This window comes from Nylanderia fulva, unplaced genomic scaffold (genome assembly GCF_048542155.1).
Source record: "Nylanderia fulva isolate GAGA-0341 unplaced genomic scaffold, ASM4854215v1 Scaffold934, whole genome shotgun sequence".
NCBI lineage: Eukaryota > Metazoa > Arthropoda > Insecta > Hymenoptera > Formicidae > Nylanderia > Nylanderia fulva.
The window spans coordinates 20077-35945 of NW_028191062.1; the positions used below are offsets into that span (position 1 = coordinate 20077).

General features: G+C 43.0%; 1 protein-coding gene across 1 annotated transcript; it reads left to right on the forward strand.

The window, feature by feature from the left end:
- The first annotated feature begins 3478 nt into the window (after positions 1-3478).
- On the forward strand, positions 3479-9451 carry LOC146719580 (uncharacterized). Its single transcript, XM_085489993.1, has 3 exons — positions 3479-3775; positions 6884-8001; positions 9307-9451. Exons 1-3 carry the CDS (start codon positions 3479-3481, stop codon positions 9449-9451), a joined length of 1560 nt encoding a protein of 519 aa, XP_085346119.1.
- The last annotated feature ends 6418 nt before the right edge of the window (positions 9452-15869 follow it).

Below are 15869 nucleotides of genomic sequence, written 5' to 3' on the forward strand. Positions count from 1 at the left end.
GGGGGGGGGGGGGGGGGGGGGGGGGGGGGGGGGGGGGAGGGGGGGGTTGGGGGGGGGGGGGGGGGGGGGAGGGAAAAAAAAAACAAAAAAGCACAATGAAAAAAAAAAAAAATAAAAGTAAAACAAAAATAAGAAAAAAAAAAAAAAAAAAAAAAACTATCATTAAAAAAAAACAAATTAAAGAAAATAAAAAACAAAAAGAAAAAAAAAAAAACAACAACAAAAAACAAAAACAAAAAAAAACACAGAGCCCAAAAACCAACAAAACATGATAAAAACAAACGAACACAAAAAAAGTAAAAAAATGAAACCAAAAAAACAAAAAAAAACCAAAAGAGCAAAAGAAAAAAAACAAAAACCAAACACCAAAATACCAAGAAACCCAGAAAAAAAAATAGAAAAAAAACACACAAAACAAGCACACAAAAAACCAACATAAAAAAAACAAAAAACGACAAACACACAAAAAAAAAAAAAACAAAAAACACAGCAAAAGATAAAACAAACACCAACAAAAAAACAAAAAAAAAACAAGAAAAAAACCACAAAAAAAAAAAAAGAAAAAAAAAACCAAAAAAGAAACAACAAAACAAAACACACACAAAAAACCACAAAAACACAAAAAAAACAACAAAAAACCAAACAAAAAAAAAAAAACCCCACAACAAAAAAAAAATAAAACCACATGCACTATCTGTTCATTATTGCGTGTATTAGTTTTTTTAAATTAAATACCAACATTTAAGAACTTATTGTTATTTTTGTATAGAATATTTATTGCAGAATTGACTATTGCACCTATGTATAACAATCACATATTTCTTTTTAGGAAAAAGGAAGAACAAAAAAAGAGATGCGAAAATGAGGAGATCTAAACAAGAAAAGGACAGGTTATTAAATTAATAATTTTAATATATAATAAATAAATATTTGAACGTTTATTATTACGTTTATTGCACAGTTTATTATTATTACGTTTATTTATAGATTTTATAGAGTTTATTTTTGCATAGTACTTTTTTTATTTTGAATGTATTAATTTCATACACAGTAATTATATATATATTTTATTATTTAAATGGTTACAGTATTAAATACATATGCATAGTTGTAAGTTGCAATAAAGTAAATTATTAAATATTGTTTGGAAAAAATTAAATTTCCGTGATCCCCGCGCGCCTTCGATATACGCCTCTGAGAGCTCTCTGTAATTGTGTACATCGACAGTTGTTATTGCTGTCCACAAGGGTCGAAGCCGCCGAAATTAGGAGAGAGTTTCCGCGTCTTTAAAAAGGAGCGATGCGGCACGGAAGGCGAAGTCTGGTACGACGAGCCGTCCGGTAACCCGAGAAGAACATTTTGTGATCCGAAGAATAAAATTACGTATTCTTACTTAGAATAAAGAGACTAGTTCCTGCTATCTATCCTTGCCTATCGACGCAGTCAACAAGAGAGAACTAGGCGATAGCTCCGATAAAACCCAAAGGAGAAAAATATACAAAACATGGTCCTTCGAGCCGATCTGTGTCGAGAAATTAACGGATGGATTCAAACAAGATACACGTGCAAGCATGTGCAACTACTTCAAGTGAGCCATTCAACAAGTGCGCTACATTCCGAGTAAAAAATTTCCGTACGACAAGGAAGTAGTATTCGACTCACGTACTACGTTCTCCATTTCAACACCGGTTAGCTACAAGGTCGAGCTCTGCAAGGACACTAGATCGAATGGACAAGGCCAAGATTGGCGTTCGATACGAATTTACGTTATTTAACGAATCAATACGAAATCCACAAAAGCTTGGAGTTGATAATCAAAACTGCATGCCATCATAAAGGAACGATGTCAACTCTTGCAAAATTACGAATAAAATGCCATGAATCCGCTATCATGAGGCGTTAGCAACCGACGCAGACCGGCAACCTTCTCCCTTTCACGAGCCAAGCTGATAGGACAAGCGGAGGTCTCGTACATGCAGCCTACGACTATTAAAGAAAACCGAAACATTCAAGTCGACCTTCATTTTCCATTCCTGGTACCAACGCTGGCCGCAACGGACCAACGTCCATCAACGAGATCCGATGCGAAGATCAACGCCTTCTTTCTCCTGGTAAATGTAACCGGAGGGGCTAACGTCTTCGCATTGTTTCTTTGAGACGTTAAAAATCGCCGTTCCACTATCGCAAGTTCGAGAAAATTGCAAAATTATATCAGCGGTTACTGGACGACGCTGCTAGTTGATTCCACTTTCTCTAACGATAGTAATTCGATGTTGCATTGGAGAGAAATCACGAATCGTTATCGTAAATCAAGCGTATTATTGACGCATATTCAAAGTGGTTATTTACCATTCCTAATGTTTCGTCTAACGATCTGTACGGGTTTTAAAAACACTTACGCTCCATTCATCGGAATCGATAAATGCTCTGCGTGCCTTGAAAGAATGTCTGTAGATGAATGGGATATGATTTTAGTTTACATTCTTGTTACACAAAAAAACTAGACAAATTGAAGAGAAAAGATTGGGAAGTCAGATTAGGTTCGAGAGGAGATATCCACGATGGAAAAACTATACGCGTTCTAGATACCAAAATTCGTTCGCTTGAGGCTGTAGCCAAGGACGGAGATACTACGAAGTCCGCCAACGGAACTCATCCGAAAAGAGTTCCGGTGCTCGCTCGGTTCCAAATGCGGCACGAAAAAAATTTAATATCGTGGTTCTCACCATCCAAACACCGCGAGTACGTGCGCTCTTTGTTCCGAAAACACATCGTTACTGCATTGCGAGGAAAATTCAAGCGTTAGCATTCGCATCGACTAGAGTTTTTGTCAAAAAAAAAATATATGCAAAAATTGTTTGGACCAAAGGGCATTACGTTTCGAATTGGTTCGTAGTCCTTTAATTGCTTGAATGTAAAAGACAAACATTCATACTTTGTTACACGAGAATTCAAGGTCAAGTTTAACGACAAACAACCGACTCTGGACAATGCTGGGATAAAAGCGCCAACGTACTTAAACCCAGTGAACGAGGAGTTAAAACCCGTGCTCCTGGCTACCGCACGTGTTTGTATAGGATCAGAAAACGGTCGACATGTTTACACCGCAAGCACTATCGATCAAGGTTCCGATGCCACATGTCGTTTGTCACGAGTCGCTTCAATGTTTGAGAGCTCGCTTAATTTCAAAACGGTTAAAGGTATCTGGCCACGGTGACACTGACGTAATTGCGTCAACATGCCGTCTCTATTTCTATCAGCGCGGGACTAATTAAAACTGATTACGATTCTTCATCCCAAGCATTGGTGTTTCCAAAAATTACAGCGTACTTCCACTCATTTCCAATTACAAGAGATTCCGTTTCTTCCAAATTGAATCTAGCAGACAAATCCCAGCTCAAATGATGCACTCGAAGTACTTCTCGGGGCCGCATGATACGGTTCAATATGATGGGTGGCTTAATTGAAGCTTCTAACGATGCTACACTTGCGCAGAAACGATATCGGGTGGATCATTTCGGGCCGATTAACCAAAAAAAATAGCCAAGACTTCAGTTCACCCAAGCAACTTCTTGGGCATCTCGATTTCGAAACACACTTCCGGACCGTTTTTGGGGAGCTGGAAGGAAAATCCAAACGACCACACGCTCTCCCTCAGCGGGACAAATCTTCGTTGCAACTACATTGCAAGAGACACATATGCGCGATTCTTCAGGGCGCTATGTGTCCGCTTTACCTTCAAGTCTGGTTCCTTCCGATAAAATCGCGAGTCAAGGTCAGTAGCTCGCGTTCACGCGCGCAACATTAGGCGACGTTAGCCAAATTCTCGGGAAAAATGTCAGGGTGCAAAATATCGTCGACTTTCTTAACGAGTACGCAGAGCTCGGGCATATGCCAAAAAAATCGAAAAAGTTGCAACGCTTCTTTCAACCGACGTTTCTACCTCATATCCAGTTATCGCGAGGACAATAACTACAACCAAACTTCGGGTGTAGATGTTTATGGCCTCGGCAAATACCTCGAATAACACTTCTTTGAATGAACCATCTTTAGATTGTCCAAAGTTTGACAAGAGATTCCGGCGTTATTCTTTCAATGGCGTTTGTACAAATAGTTTTTTACGCCTGATATCAGCAAAGTGTTTCGACAAATACAGATATTCAGACGATCGCCAATATCAATTACTAAGTTGTGGCGTACGATTCAGAACGAGACCAGGTCCTACTTATTCATTAAATTACCGTACTTCTGGTACTTGCCTGTGCGAGCCTTATTATCGCCCAACGCGAGTGCTCAACAAACTTTCAAGCGACGAGAGTTCGAGTTTTCACTAGCTCAAGCAATTTTTGCCCAAAATGAAATATACGTGCGATGTCCTATCCGGAGGCGATATATATTAAAACCATCCACGTTAAAAAAACGCGAACCAACTAATCGGCTGTTTAATAAGCGCAGGCATTCATCTCAGAAAATGGGGCCAGCAACGATTTTGAAATTTTATAAGATTATAATCATGCGGAATACGTCTAGCAAGTTCCAAGCCTTTCCCTAAGAAGGTGAACACTTAAAAATACTCGGATATTCATTGGACACCTGGCGATGATAATTTTTCCTTTGAAATAAAATGCCCGTCACCATCTACCGACATTTCGAAACGACAAATTCCTTCGACGATAGCGAAAATTGCGATCCCCCTCGGATGGGTTGTCTAAACCCTTTTTCCCCCCCCCCCCCCCCCCCCCCCCCCCCCCCCCCCCCCCCCCCCCCCCCCCCCCCCCCCCCCCCCCCCCCCCCCCCCCCCCCCCCCCCCCCCCCCCCCCCCCCCCCCCCCCCCCCCCCCCCCCCCCCCCCCCCCCCCCCCCCCCCCCCCCCCCCCCCCCCCCCCCCCCCCCCCCCCCCCCCCCCCCCCCCCCCCCCCCCCCCCCCCCCCCCCCCCCCCCCCCCCCCCCCCCCCCCCCCCCCCCCCCCCCCCCCCCCCCCCCCCCCCCCCCCCCCCCCCCCCCCCCCCCCCCCCCCCCCCCCCCCCCCCCCCCCCCCCCCCCCCCCCCCCCCCCCCCCCCCCCCCCCCCCCCCCCCCCCCCCCCCCCCCCCCCCCCCCCCCAAAAAAAAAAAAAAAAAAAAAAAAAAAAAAAAAAAAAAAAAAAAAAAAAAAAAAAAAAAAAAAAAAAAAAAAAAAAAAAAAAAAAAAAAAAAAAAAAAAAAAAAAAAAAAAAAAAAAAAAAAAAAAAAAAAAAAAAAAAAAAAAAAAAAAAAAAAAAAAAAAAAAAAAAAAAAAAAAAAAAAAAAAAAAAAAAAAAAAAAAAAAAAAAAAAAAAAAAAAAAAAAAAAAAAAAAAAAAAAAAAAAAAAAAAAAAAAAAAAAAAAAAAAAAAAAAAAAAAAAAAAAAAAAAAAAAAAAAAAAAAAAAAAAAAAAAAAAAAAAAAAAAAAAAAAAAAAAAAAAAAAAAAAAAAAAAAAAAAAAAAAAAAAAAAAAAAAAAAAAAAAAAAAAAAAAAAAAAAAAAAAAAAAAAAAAAAAAAAAAAAAAAAAAAAAAAAAAAAAAAAAAAAAAAAAAAAAAAAAAAAAAAAAAAAAAAAAAAAAAAAAAAAAAAAAAAAAAAAAAAAAAAAAAAAAAAAAAAAAAAAAAAAAAAAAAAAAAAAAAAAAAAAAAAAAAAAAAAAAAAAAAAAAAAAAAAAAAAAAAAAAAAAAAAAAAAAAAAAAAAAAAAAAAAAAAAAAAAAAAAAAAAAAAAAAAAAAAAAAAAAAAAAAAAAAAAAAAAAAAAAAAAAAAAAAAAAAAAAAAAAAAAAAAAAAAAAAAAAAAAAAAAAAAAAAAAAAAAAAAAAAAAAAAAAAAAAAAAAAAAAAAAAAAAAAAAAAAAAAAAAAAAAAAAAAAAAAAAAAAAAAAAAAAAAAAAAAAAAAAAAAAAAAAAAAAAAAAAAAAAAAAAAAAAAAAAAAAAAAAAAAAAAAAAAAAAAAAAAAAAAAAAAAAAAAAAAAAAAAAAAAAAAAAAAAAAAAAAAAAAAAAAAAAAAAAAAAAAAAAAAAAAAAAAAAAAAAAAAAAAAAAAAAAAAAAAAAAAAAAAAAAAAAAAAAAAAAAAAAAAAAAAAAAAAAAAAAAAAAAAAAAAAAAAAAAAAAAAAAAAAAAAAAAAAAAAAAAAAAAAAAAAAAAAAAAAAAAAAAAAAAAAAAAAAAAAAAAAAAAAAAAAAAAAAAAAAAAAAAAAAAAAAAAAAAAAAAAAAAAAAAAAAAAAAAAAAAAAAAAAAAAAAAAAAAAAAAAAAAAAAAAAAAAAAAAAAAAAAAAAAAAAAAAAAAAAAAAAAAAAAAAAAAAAAAAAAAAAAAAAAAAAAAAAAAAAAAAAAAAAAAAAAAAAAAAAAAAAAAAAAAAAAAAAAAAAAAAAAAAAAAAAAAAAAAAAAAAAAAAAAAAAAAAAAAAAAAAAAAAAAAAAAAAAAAATTTCAAGAGACACATATGCGGATCCAGGGCGCAGTGCGCTTCCTTCAAGCTGGCCTGTAAAATCGGGTCAAGGTCAGTAGCTCGTTCGCGCCAATGGCGACTAGCCTTTTCGGGAAAATTAGGGGAATACGTGATTTCAAAGGGCAGTAAGAGTCCTAAGCAAAAAAGAAACGGCAAGTCCAACGAACGTTTGTTTACCATTTGGGGTCACAACCAAACTGGGAGATGGGCCTGGAAACTGATACCCGAAGCCCGGAAGTCCCAAACCCACTTAAGGGGACAAGTTTTTGGTTAAGGTTGACAAATAAGATATTAAGAGGTTAATTTCAAGGGTCATTGGACGGCCGGTATATTTTCTTTTTTTTTGGGTTTTTTTGGATATTAGCCAAACCTTTTTAAAATAATGCGGGTTTCCGTTTTCCGTAAATTTTTTAAAATTTAAACCCCAAGGACAATAAATTAACCTCCACTTACGACCAACTAATCGGCTGTTTACTAAGCGCAGGCATTCATCTCAGAAAATGGGCCAGCAACGATTTTGAAATTCTACAAGATATAAATCCTGCGAATCACGGTCTAGCAAGTTCCAAGCCTTTCCAAGAAGGTGAACAATTAAAAATACTCGGTATTCATTGGACACCTTGCGATGATAATTTTTCCTTTGAAATAAAATTCCGTCCACCATCTACCGACATTTCGAAACGACAAATCCTTTCGACGATAGCGAAAATATTCGATCCCCTCGGATGGGTGTCTCCGATCACGATATCTCTCAAAATTCTACTGCAAAAACTGTGGAAATTTTCCTACGGATGGGATGATATTCTTCCTGCGGAAATAACAACCGAATGGAATGCTTTTTGCGAAAAGATGTTACACTTGACGACTCTGCAAGTTCCTCGTTGGTTAGGCTTCGAGCGTAACATTCAGTGCTTGCATTTACACGGCTTTTGCGACGCTTCATCTAAAGCCTATGCAGCGGTAGTCTATTCAAAAATTGTCACGAATTCTGGCGATAGTCATGTTCGACTTCTTCTATCAAAAACCAAGGTTGCTCCGATTAAAACGATTTCGATTCCACGACTCGAGCTCTGTGCGGCTCAGCTGCTAGCACGCTGTATTTTGTTTACTATTGACGCGATGAAATTGCAAAACATTCCTGTGTTTTGCTGGAGTGACTCGACAATCGTATTAGCATGGTTGCAAAAGGCTCCATTAGATTTAAAAGTATTTGTAGCTAACAGAGTGTCTTCTATTCAAACGAAGCTTCCTACGGCGACATGGCTGCATGTGCCAACAGAAGATAATCCCGCAGATTGCGCATCGCGCGGCATAAATCCAGCTCAGCTAACGCCTTCCAGTTCCTGGTGGAACGGCCCGGCATGGCTGAAATTTAACGAGGATAATTGGCCAGTTCAATCTACGATAAGTTGCACCGAAGATGATTCCGAATTGAAAGCGTCAAATGCAGTCCACTCGCATCATTCAAATCGAGCGGAACTTTTTGAATCCTTCAATCATATCTCCACGTGGCCACGCTTACTACGGGTCACCGCATACGTCCTTCGGTTCAAGTTTCGAACGAGAGTCCCAGATGTTGCTCAAGGTCTCTCTATTTTGCAAGTCGATGAAATAAAAACCGCGCACAGATTCTGGATTAAACAGATGCAAACGGAATATATATACTTTTCAAAAGATAATACTTTTCAAAAGAAATCGTCGCTTTCAAAGCCAAGTCGAGGTTACCAGTTTGATGCTCCATCCATTCTCTCGAACCGTTCCTGGATCCCTCCGGTATCCTACGCGTGGGTGGTCGACTTCAACTGTCTGACCTTTCATATGATCGTAAATTTCCGATTCTACTTCCAAAGCATTACCTTTCTAAGCTCATTATCGATCAAATTCATAAGGATACACTTCACGGCGGTGTACAGTTAATGCTTCGCACGTTGCGAGAACAATATTGGATTCTGGGGGCGCGAAGCATGGTAAAAGGTTGTATCCGCAATTGCGTGACATGTACTCGGCATCGCGCCATAACCGGCGTACAATTTATGGCCGACCTTCCTACATTTAGAGTAATTCCGTCCCGTCCATTTTGCCATACGGGACTTGATTACGCCGGCCCCTTCGCAATTCGAGACGCTTCCGGCCGCGGACGTAAGTCGCACAAAACATACATCTCGCTATTTGTTTGTCTCGCTACACGAGCTATACACTTAGAGCTCGTTCATGATTATTCCACGGCTGCGTTTCTCGCATCTTTTGAACGGTTCGTAGCGCGTCGTGGCATTCCATCCGATCTTTATTCCGACAACGCGACTACCTATCAAGGCGCGGATCGCGAACTTGTTACAGCGATCCGACAGACTCAAGCCGACGTAGATCTGCAGGCGAAGTTCGCGTCAAAGCCAGTTCAATGGCATTTCATTCCGCCTTCTGCCCCTCATTTTGGGGGCATGTGGGAGGCAGGTGTTAAGAGTGTTAAGCACCATTTGCGACGTATACTTGGTTCCTGCACACCTACGGTCGAAGAGTTCACCACGCTTTTATGTAACATCGAAGCATGTTTGAATTCGCGCCCGATCGCCGCACTTCATGACGATGTAAATTCTTGCAATGCGCTCACACCAGGGCATTTTTTAATTGGTAGCGCCATTAAATCGATTCCGAGTCCGAGCGTCTTACATATCTCCGAGTCACGACTCGATCGATGGTAATTAATGCGTGCGAAATACGAGCAATTTTGGAAATTGTGGAGTCTTGACTACTTGAACACCTTGCAGCAGCGTTTTAAATGGCAGAATCGATCTGATGAATTTCGCATAAACGATATTGTTCTAATAAAAAAATCCTAATTTACCTCCCTGCAGATGGGAACTTGCGAGAATCATCGAATGTAAGCCTGACAAGGATGGCCTGGTGCGAGTTGCTCAGGTCAAGACCGCGTCTTCTACTTTTGTAAGACCTATTGTTAAACTCTGTAAATTGCCGGTAAGTCCGGACGGTTCAGCGTAATCTAAATTCTGCAGGTTGTCTCCAATGATTGCAGTTCAATGTGTAAGGATTTACCCCTGACTGTCATTTGAATCCCTTGGCGATTCAACCCGAGGGGTATGTTTGGGAAAAAATTAAATTTCCGTGATCCCCGCGCGCCTTCGATATACGCTCCTGAGAGCTCTCTGTAATTGTGTACATCGACAGTTTGTTATTGCGTCCACAAGGGCGAAGCGCCGAATTAGGAGAGAGTTTCCGCGTCTTTAAAAAGGAGCGATGCGGCACGGAAGGCGAGTCTGGTACGACGAGCCGTCCGGTAAACCCGAGAAGAACATTTGTGATCCGAAGAATAAAAATTACGTATTCTTACTTAGAATAAAGAGACTAGTTCCTGCTATCTATCCTTGCCTATCGACGCAGTCCACAAGAGAGAACTAGGCGATAGCTCCGATAAAACCCAAAGGAGAAAATATACAAAACAAATATTATTTTTTAAATATAGTATAAAACGAGAAAAGTTATAATAATATATACAGTTGAATATTAAAGTAATTTAAAGTTCTAAGTATTTTAGTACTTTTATGCGTAGCTGTAGCATAAAAAATTAACAATCACTATGTTTATTTTATTAATGCCTATATATTAAAAAGTTATGCACATTTAAGTTTTCTAACAATTGTATCAATTTTTTTTCATAATTCTGATAAAGTGATAACTAGAATTTAAAAAAAATTACTTTAAAAATGATTTATTATAAGTATTAATTATATATGTTAGTGATATAGTTATTAAATATGATTAAATGATGTGATTTAACGTGAATGTGTATTAAATGATAGTTATACACCCACACACACGTACATATATAATAATATGGCTTATATTTTTTGGAACGTATATATGTATTATTTAAAAAATAAAAATGTAATTAAATAAAATACATTTATAATCTTTCAGACAAGCATATGACTACTGGCAGGATCAACCAGGGAGCTTCGTGTTCGGTTACTCGCAAGGGAGTAACTCGCGAGCGAGCCCGAAGACTCGTCGCTAGCTCTTTTTCGCGCGCGCGCGCGTTCGATGCCGAAACACCGACGCGCGCGCGACACGCTCGTATGTGCCATTTTATTTGCCGCCGGTCTTGCTCAGCCGGTCGGCGACACTCTGCTGTGTTTAACGCTATTATGTAAAGCGTACGAGAGAACGACGGAGGCGAGAGTAAACCCCCGACGCCGCCGCCTCTCCTCTTCTTCCTCCTCCTCTCCGTTCAAAAATCCACAAGATCAAAATACTCGTGTTCTTATTCTCCCAAATGTTATGATGCGCGGTCTCGAGAGACCGCGCGATTCACCCTGACGCTAGATCGACGATGGCGATGCTTAGACGTCGAGGACTGTTCTGTCTGGTTCGTACGCGTTTAACCGCACACGACCAGCAATAAGATTTCGCTACGGCGTACAAAGCGAGCGGGAAGAAGCAACTCTTCCCGCAAACTCGTATCCGTGGAGTAGATGCTCGGTAAGCGCGACGATTCCGCTGCTGCGTACGAAACGAGAGGGAACCGCGCGGCCAACACACTAGAAGCGTGCGCGCCACATAAGAGCCATTCGGTCTTGCGACACCGACTCGTGGCAATGCTGTGCTCGTAATAAATAAGTGTGCGTTAATTTTGCGCGCGTTCGGCGACGAACGAGAAGAGCCGCACCGTAATCCCCGGCGAAGAGGAATACGAGACGACGCGAGAGTCGAACGTACGTTCTCGCGAGACACGCAACCTCCAAGCATGAGAAGACTTGGCGGCGGCGCGTTCTGCGACGATCGTATATTATTTTATATATTCGTAGTTTCCAAATCAAACATTTTATATAAATGTTCTCTCCGTGTCAGAGTCGCGACTCGACAAAATCCGTTCTCGACCCGTACGGGCGATTCTTCGTTTGTCAACGTCGAGAGCGCGTCACGTACAATATTAATCTCTCCTACCCTCTTATAGTACCCAACCGACCGGCCAAGCGGTCGGCGACGGTACGGAGAGCGGTCGAAACACGCCGGAGTGGCGAGAGACTCGAGAAAGTACGTTTACGACTCGTCCGGACTCGCTCGACTCGTTCGACGCGCCGAGCGCGACGTATCTCTTATAGTACCCAACCGGCCGGCCAGGCGGTCGGCGACGCACGGTCCTACGCACGGCCGTATGCGAGCGCGAGCGCCGAAAGGCGCGTTCAATCGAGACATTGTCGCGGAGAGCGAACGATCGAAAAGTCCTATTGTACGATAAAATATTACCACGATAGCCGTATGGCGAATGTCAAACAACGATAATTAGCATTAATTAAGAAGGAAACAAACGAAATGCCGGGACAATAAGGTATAAGCACCGACGGTACCTCCGGGCCTGGCGGCACCTCCGGGCCGGGCGGCACCTCCGGGTCGGGCGGCACCTCCGGGCCGGGCGACACCTCCGGGATCCACGGCCGACCGGCGGCACCTCCGGGCCGGGCGACACCTCCGGGAACCACGGCCGACCGGCGGCACCTCCGGGCCGGGCGGCACCTCCGGGCCGGGCGACACCTCCGGGAACCACGGCCGACCGGCGACACCTCCGGGCCGGGCGACACCTCCGGGAACCACGGTCGACCGGCGACACCTCCGGGACGGGCGGCACCTCCGGACGACCGAATGATCTCTCGAAGTCAGACGACCGCCGGCGGTACCTCCGGAACACTTAACGACGATTTACGGCGCCGCAACAAGGAGAGCTACGTAAAAACGTTTCGGACGAAAGTTACTTACTATTCGGCGCTCGCTCGACATGAGGGCGCTGTCCGATTACTAACTCGAAACGTGTCTCTCAAACCCACGTGTCGGAGACATATATTTCGAATTATTACGGATGATACGCAACACGCAAGCTGCGGTGACCGCGATTACGGTACGGAACACTCGCCCGATGCGAAATCACGCGCGCGTCAACCGAGACGGCTCGTTACGGGCGTGATTATACGTGCGGCACCACATAACGGCCGGCGTCAACTTGGGGACGGACGGCACCTCCGGGACGGGCGACACCTCCGGACGACCGAATGATTTTACCAAGTCCGTCGCCCGCCGGCGGTACCTCCGGGGCACTTGACGGCGAGTAGCGCCGCTACGAGGAGATAATGCTACGATACGGAAATACGTTTCGGACAAAGGTTTCGTACTTTTCGACGCTCCGCACGACCGCGCGACACGATTATTACGATATCTGCTAATTCCCGGCTACCACTCGTCGGATGCACAATCTTCGAGATTCTACGACCGATACGTGGACGAATGCAGGCAGGATGCCGATAAGCGAAGCCGGAGTGTTTGCACGAATAAACTTTCCGATGCGTCCTCATTTAATTAATCTCATTTAGCTCGCTCGTTAGCGGTACAAGCGAGAACTCGGGAACAGGCGCAAGTTCGCTCGCGGCGCGTTGCTCTCGCCGGCGAGCGAGAAATTTTTCCAGGCCCGATAGCGGCGTGTTGCCTTGATTAGCGGGCGACACCTCCGGCGGCACGCGCCGCCCGTAACCCAAGTACGATCGCGGCGTGTTGCTTTCGTTGGCAGGGCGACACCATCCGGCGGCACGCGCCGCTCGTAACCAAAGTCCGATCGCGGCGTGTTGCATTCGTTGGCGGGCGACACCTCCGGCGGCACGCGCCGCCCGTAACCCAAGTCCGATCGCGGCGTGTTGCTTTCGTTGGCGGGCGACACCTCCGGCCGCACAAGCCGCTTTTTCCAAGTTCGCTCGCGGCGTGTTGCTTTCGCCGGGCGAACGACAAATTCTTCCAAGTTCGCTCGCGGCGTGTTGCTTTCGCCGGGCGAGCGAAAATTCATCCAAGTCCGTTCGCGGCGTGTTGCTATCACCGGGCGAGCGAAGAAATTCATCCAAGTCCGTTCGCGGCGTGTTGCATTCGCCGGCGAGCGAGAAATTCTTTCAAGTCCGTTCGCGGCGTGTTGCTATCGCCGGGCGAGCGAGAAATTCCTCCAAGTCCGATCGCGGCGTGTTGCTTTCGTTGGCGGGCGACACCTCCGGCGGCACGCGCCGCCCGTACCACAAGTCCGATCGCGGCGTGTTCTTTCGTAGGCGGGCGACACCTCCGGCCGCACAGGCCGCTTTTTCCAAGTTCGCTCGCGGCGTGTTGCTTTCGCCGGGCGAGCGACAAATTCTTCCAAGTCCGTTCGCGGCGTGTTGCTTTCGCCGGGCGAGCGAGAAATTCTTCCAAGTCCGTTCGCGGCGTGTTGCTTTCGTTGGCGGGCGACACCTCCGGCGGCACGCGCCGCCCGTACCCCAAGTCCGATCGCGGCGTGTTGCTTTCGTTGGCGGGCGACACCTCCGGCCGCACAAGCCGCTTTTTCCAATTTCGCTCGCGGCGTGTTGCTTTCGCCGGGCGAGCGACAAATTCTTCCAAGTTCGCTCGCGGCGTGTTGCTTTCGCCGGGCGAGCGAGAAATTCTTCCAAGTCCGTTCGCGGCGTGTTGCTTTCGCCGGGCGAGCGAAAAATTCATCCAAGTCCGTTCGCGGCGTGTTGCTTTCGCCGGGCGAGCGAAAAATTCATCCAAGTCCGTTCGCGGCGTGTTGCTTTCGCCGGGCGAGCGACAAATTCTTCCAAGTTCGCTCGCGGCGTGTTGCTTTTGCCGGGCGAGCGAGAAATTCATCCAAGTCCGTTCGCGGCCACATTTCTATCGTTTACGTTTTCTTTCGCTTCATATCTATAGTTATTCCATTCTACGTCCAAGTTTCTTTTCATTTTATTACTCACTCCTTGTTGGATAATTATCCAAGTCTAAAGGCATTATTCCGCTTATTACTTGCATGGCGCTAGTCGACGTCGTTTTACATGCTTTCGTGAGCACTATGAGCAGCGCTCGCTGAGCCGCCAAAATGTGTCTTTTGACTAATACATGTGACACCTTGTCAAACCAGAACGCAGCCGCATACGTAGTAATTGGGGTTGCTACTGCCTTGTATAGTATTCTCAGGTCATGTTTTTTGAGCCCCCACTCGTCCCTTGCGACTCTTCTGATTTGCATCATAAATTTGACTAGTTTGTCTCTTAGGTATCTTGCGTGTGCTATGAAGCTTAATTTGCTGTCAATTAAGACACCAAGGTATCTTACTTCGGAAGCATATTTTATGTTTTGCCGCTCGATTTTTAGCCTGGGCATCCTTTCTTTGTCAAATTTGCCCTTCATCATAAGTGCCGTAGTTTTTGTCGCCGATACTTTCAATTTATGTATCACACACCATTCATTGATAGTTTTTAAGACACGTGCGCCAGTTCTTTCCAGTTCTTGCCTCGAGTTCCCTCGTATTAAAGTCGCTAGGTCATCCGCGTACGCTATTGTCTCTGTATCGCTTATCGTTGTAAGCTCTTGCAGTAACGCATCCATGCAGAAATTCCACATTGCTGGGCCTATGATTGACCCTTGCGGGCAACCCTTCTGCATATATTTATGGGCCTCCTTGAAATTAGATTTTACCACTACTTTTCTTTTACTAAAGTACTTGTCGATAATTCTGATTAAAGTGCTACTACATTTTGCCATGATCAGCCTTTTCTTAATAGCGGGCCACCAAAGGTTATCAAAGGCCCCTTCGATGTCCACAAAGAGGGCCACTACGTATCTCTTGTCAGTGTTCAGACCGTTTCTGAAGGCAATTAGAGCGTCCTCTGTGGAGCACCCTGGTTTAAAGCCAAACTGATTCTTGCACTCCAGGCCCGTCTCCTTGTAACATCTAGTGATTCTACCAATCAAAATTCTCTCAAAGATCTTCGCAAACACTGGTAAGAGTGCAATAGGTCTGTATGAGTTTAATAAGCTTCTGTCCTTCTTGCTATCCTTTAATATTATGCGCAGTGAAGCTATCCTCCATTCCTCGGGAAATGTTTTTTCTCTTAGGCAAATATTTAGCACTTGTCTTATGACTTCCTTGTTGCTTGCCCATACAGCCTTTAGCATCTCTCCTTTTACGCCATCGGCTCCTGGGGCCTTATTCTTCTTGATCCTCTTGATGGCAACCGCCACTTCCTCCTCCGTGATTTCCTGTTCCATATTACTATTACGATATCTTTTATTTTGTGATTTTATTTCTGCGTGTACTTTACCTTCTCCGCCTACATCGTCTGGCGGTACGCATTTATCTAGAAGAGCACTTATCGTCTCCGCCCAGTTATTTGTTTCCTTTCCCGAGGGCAGGGTTAGGGTGCAGAAATAGTTCGGCTTCTTTATCTTATCGCGAACTATTTTGTAAACGATACTCCAGGGATCTTTATTTCCGGCCTTAGTTACAAAGCTTCTCCATGCAGCCGTTTTCTCCTTCTTGATTAGCGAGACATATTTATTTCTGGTTCTTCTGTAGAGTTCCCCATATTCGTTCACGTTTCCTAGATTTAACCTCTTTGCTCTT

What these genes read in the sequence shown, in the direction of transcription:
- LOC146719580 (XM_085489993.1), top strand. Translation starts at nt 3,479, where the DNA reads ATGCTACACTTGCGCAGAAACGATATCGGGTGGATCATTTCGGGCCGA. An exon ending in CGATAAAATCGCGAGTCAAG is followed by an intron (nt 3,776 to 6,883) that starts GTCAGTAGCTCG and finishes TTAAACCCCAAG; the next exon opens with GACAATAAATTAACCTCCAC. An exon ending in GTCACCGCATACGTCCTTCG is followed by an intron (nt 8,002 to 9,306) that starts GTTCAAGTTTCG and finishes ACCTCCCTGCAG; the next exon opens with ATGGGAACTTGCGAGAATCA.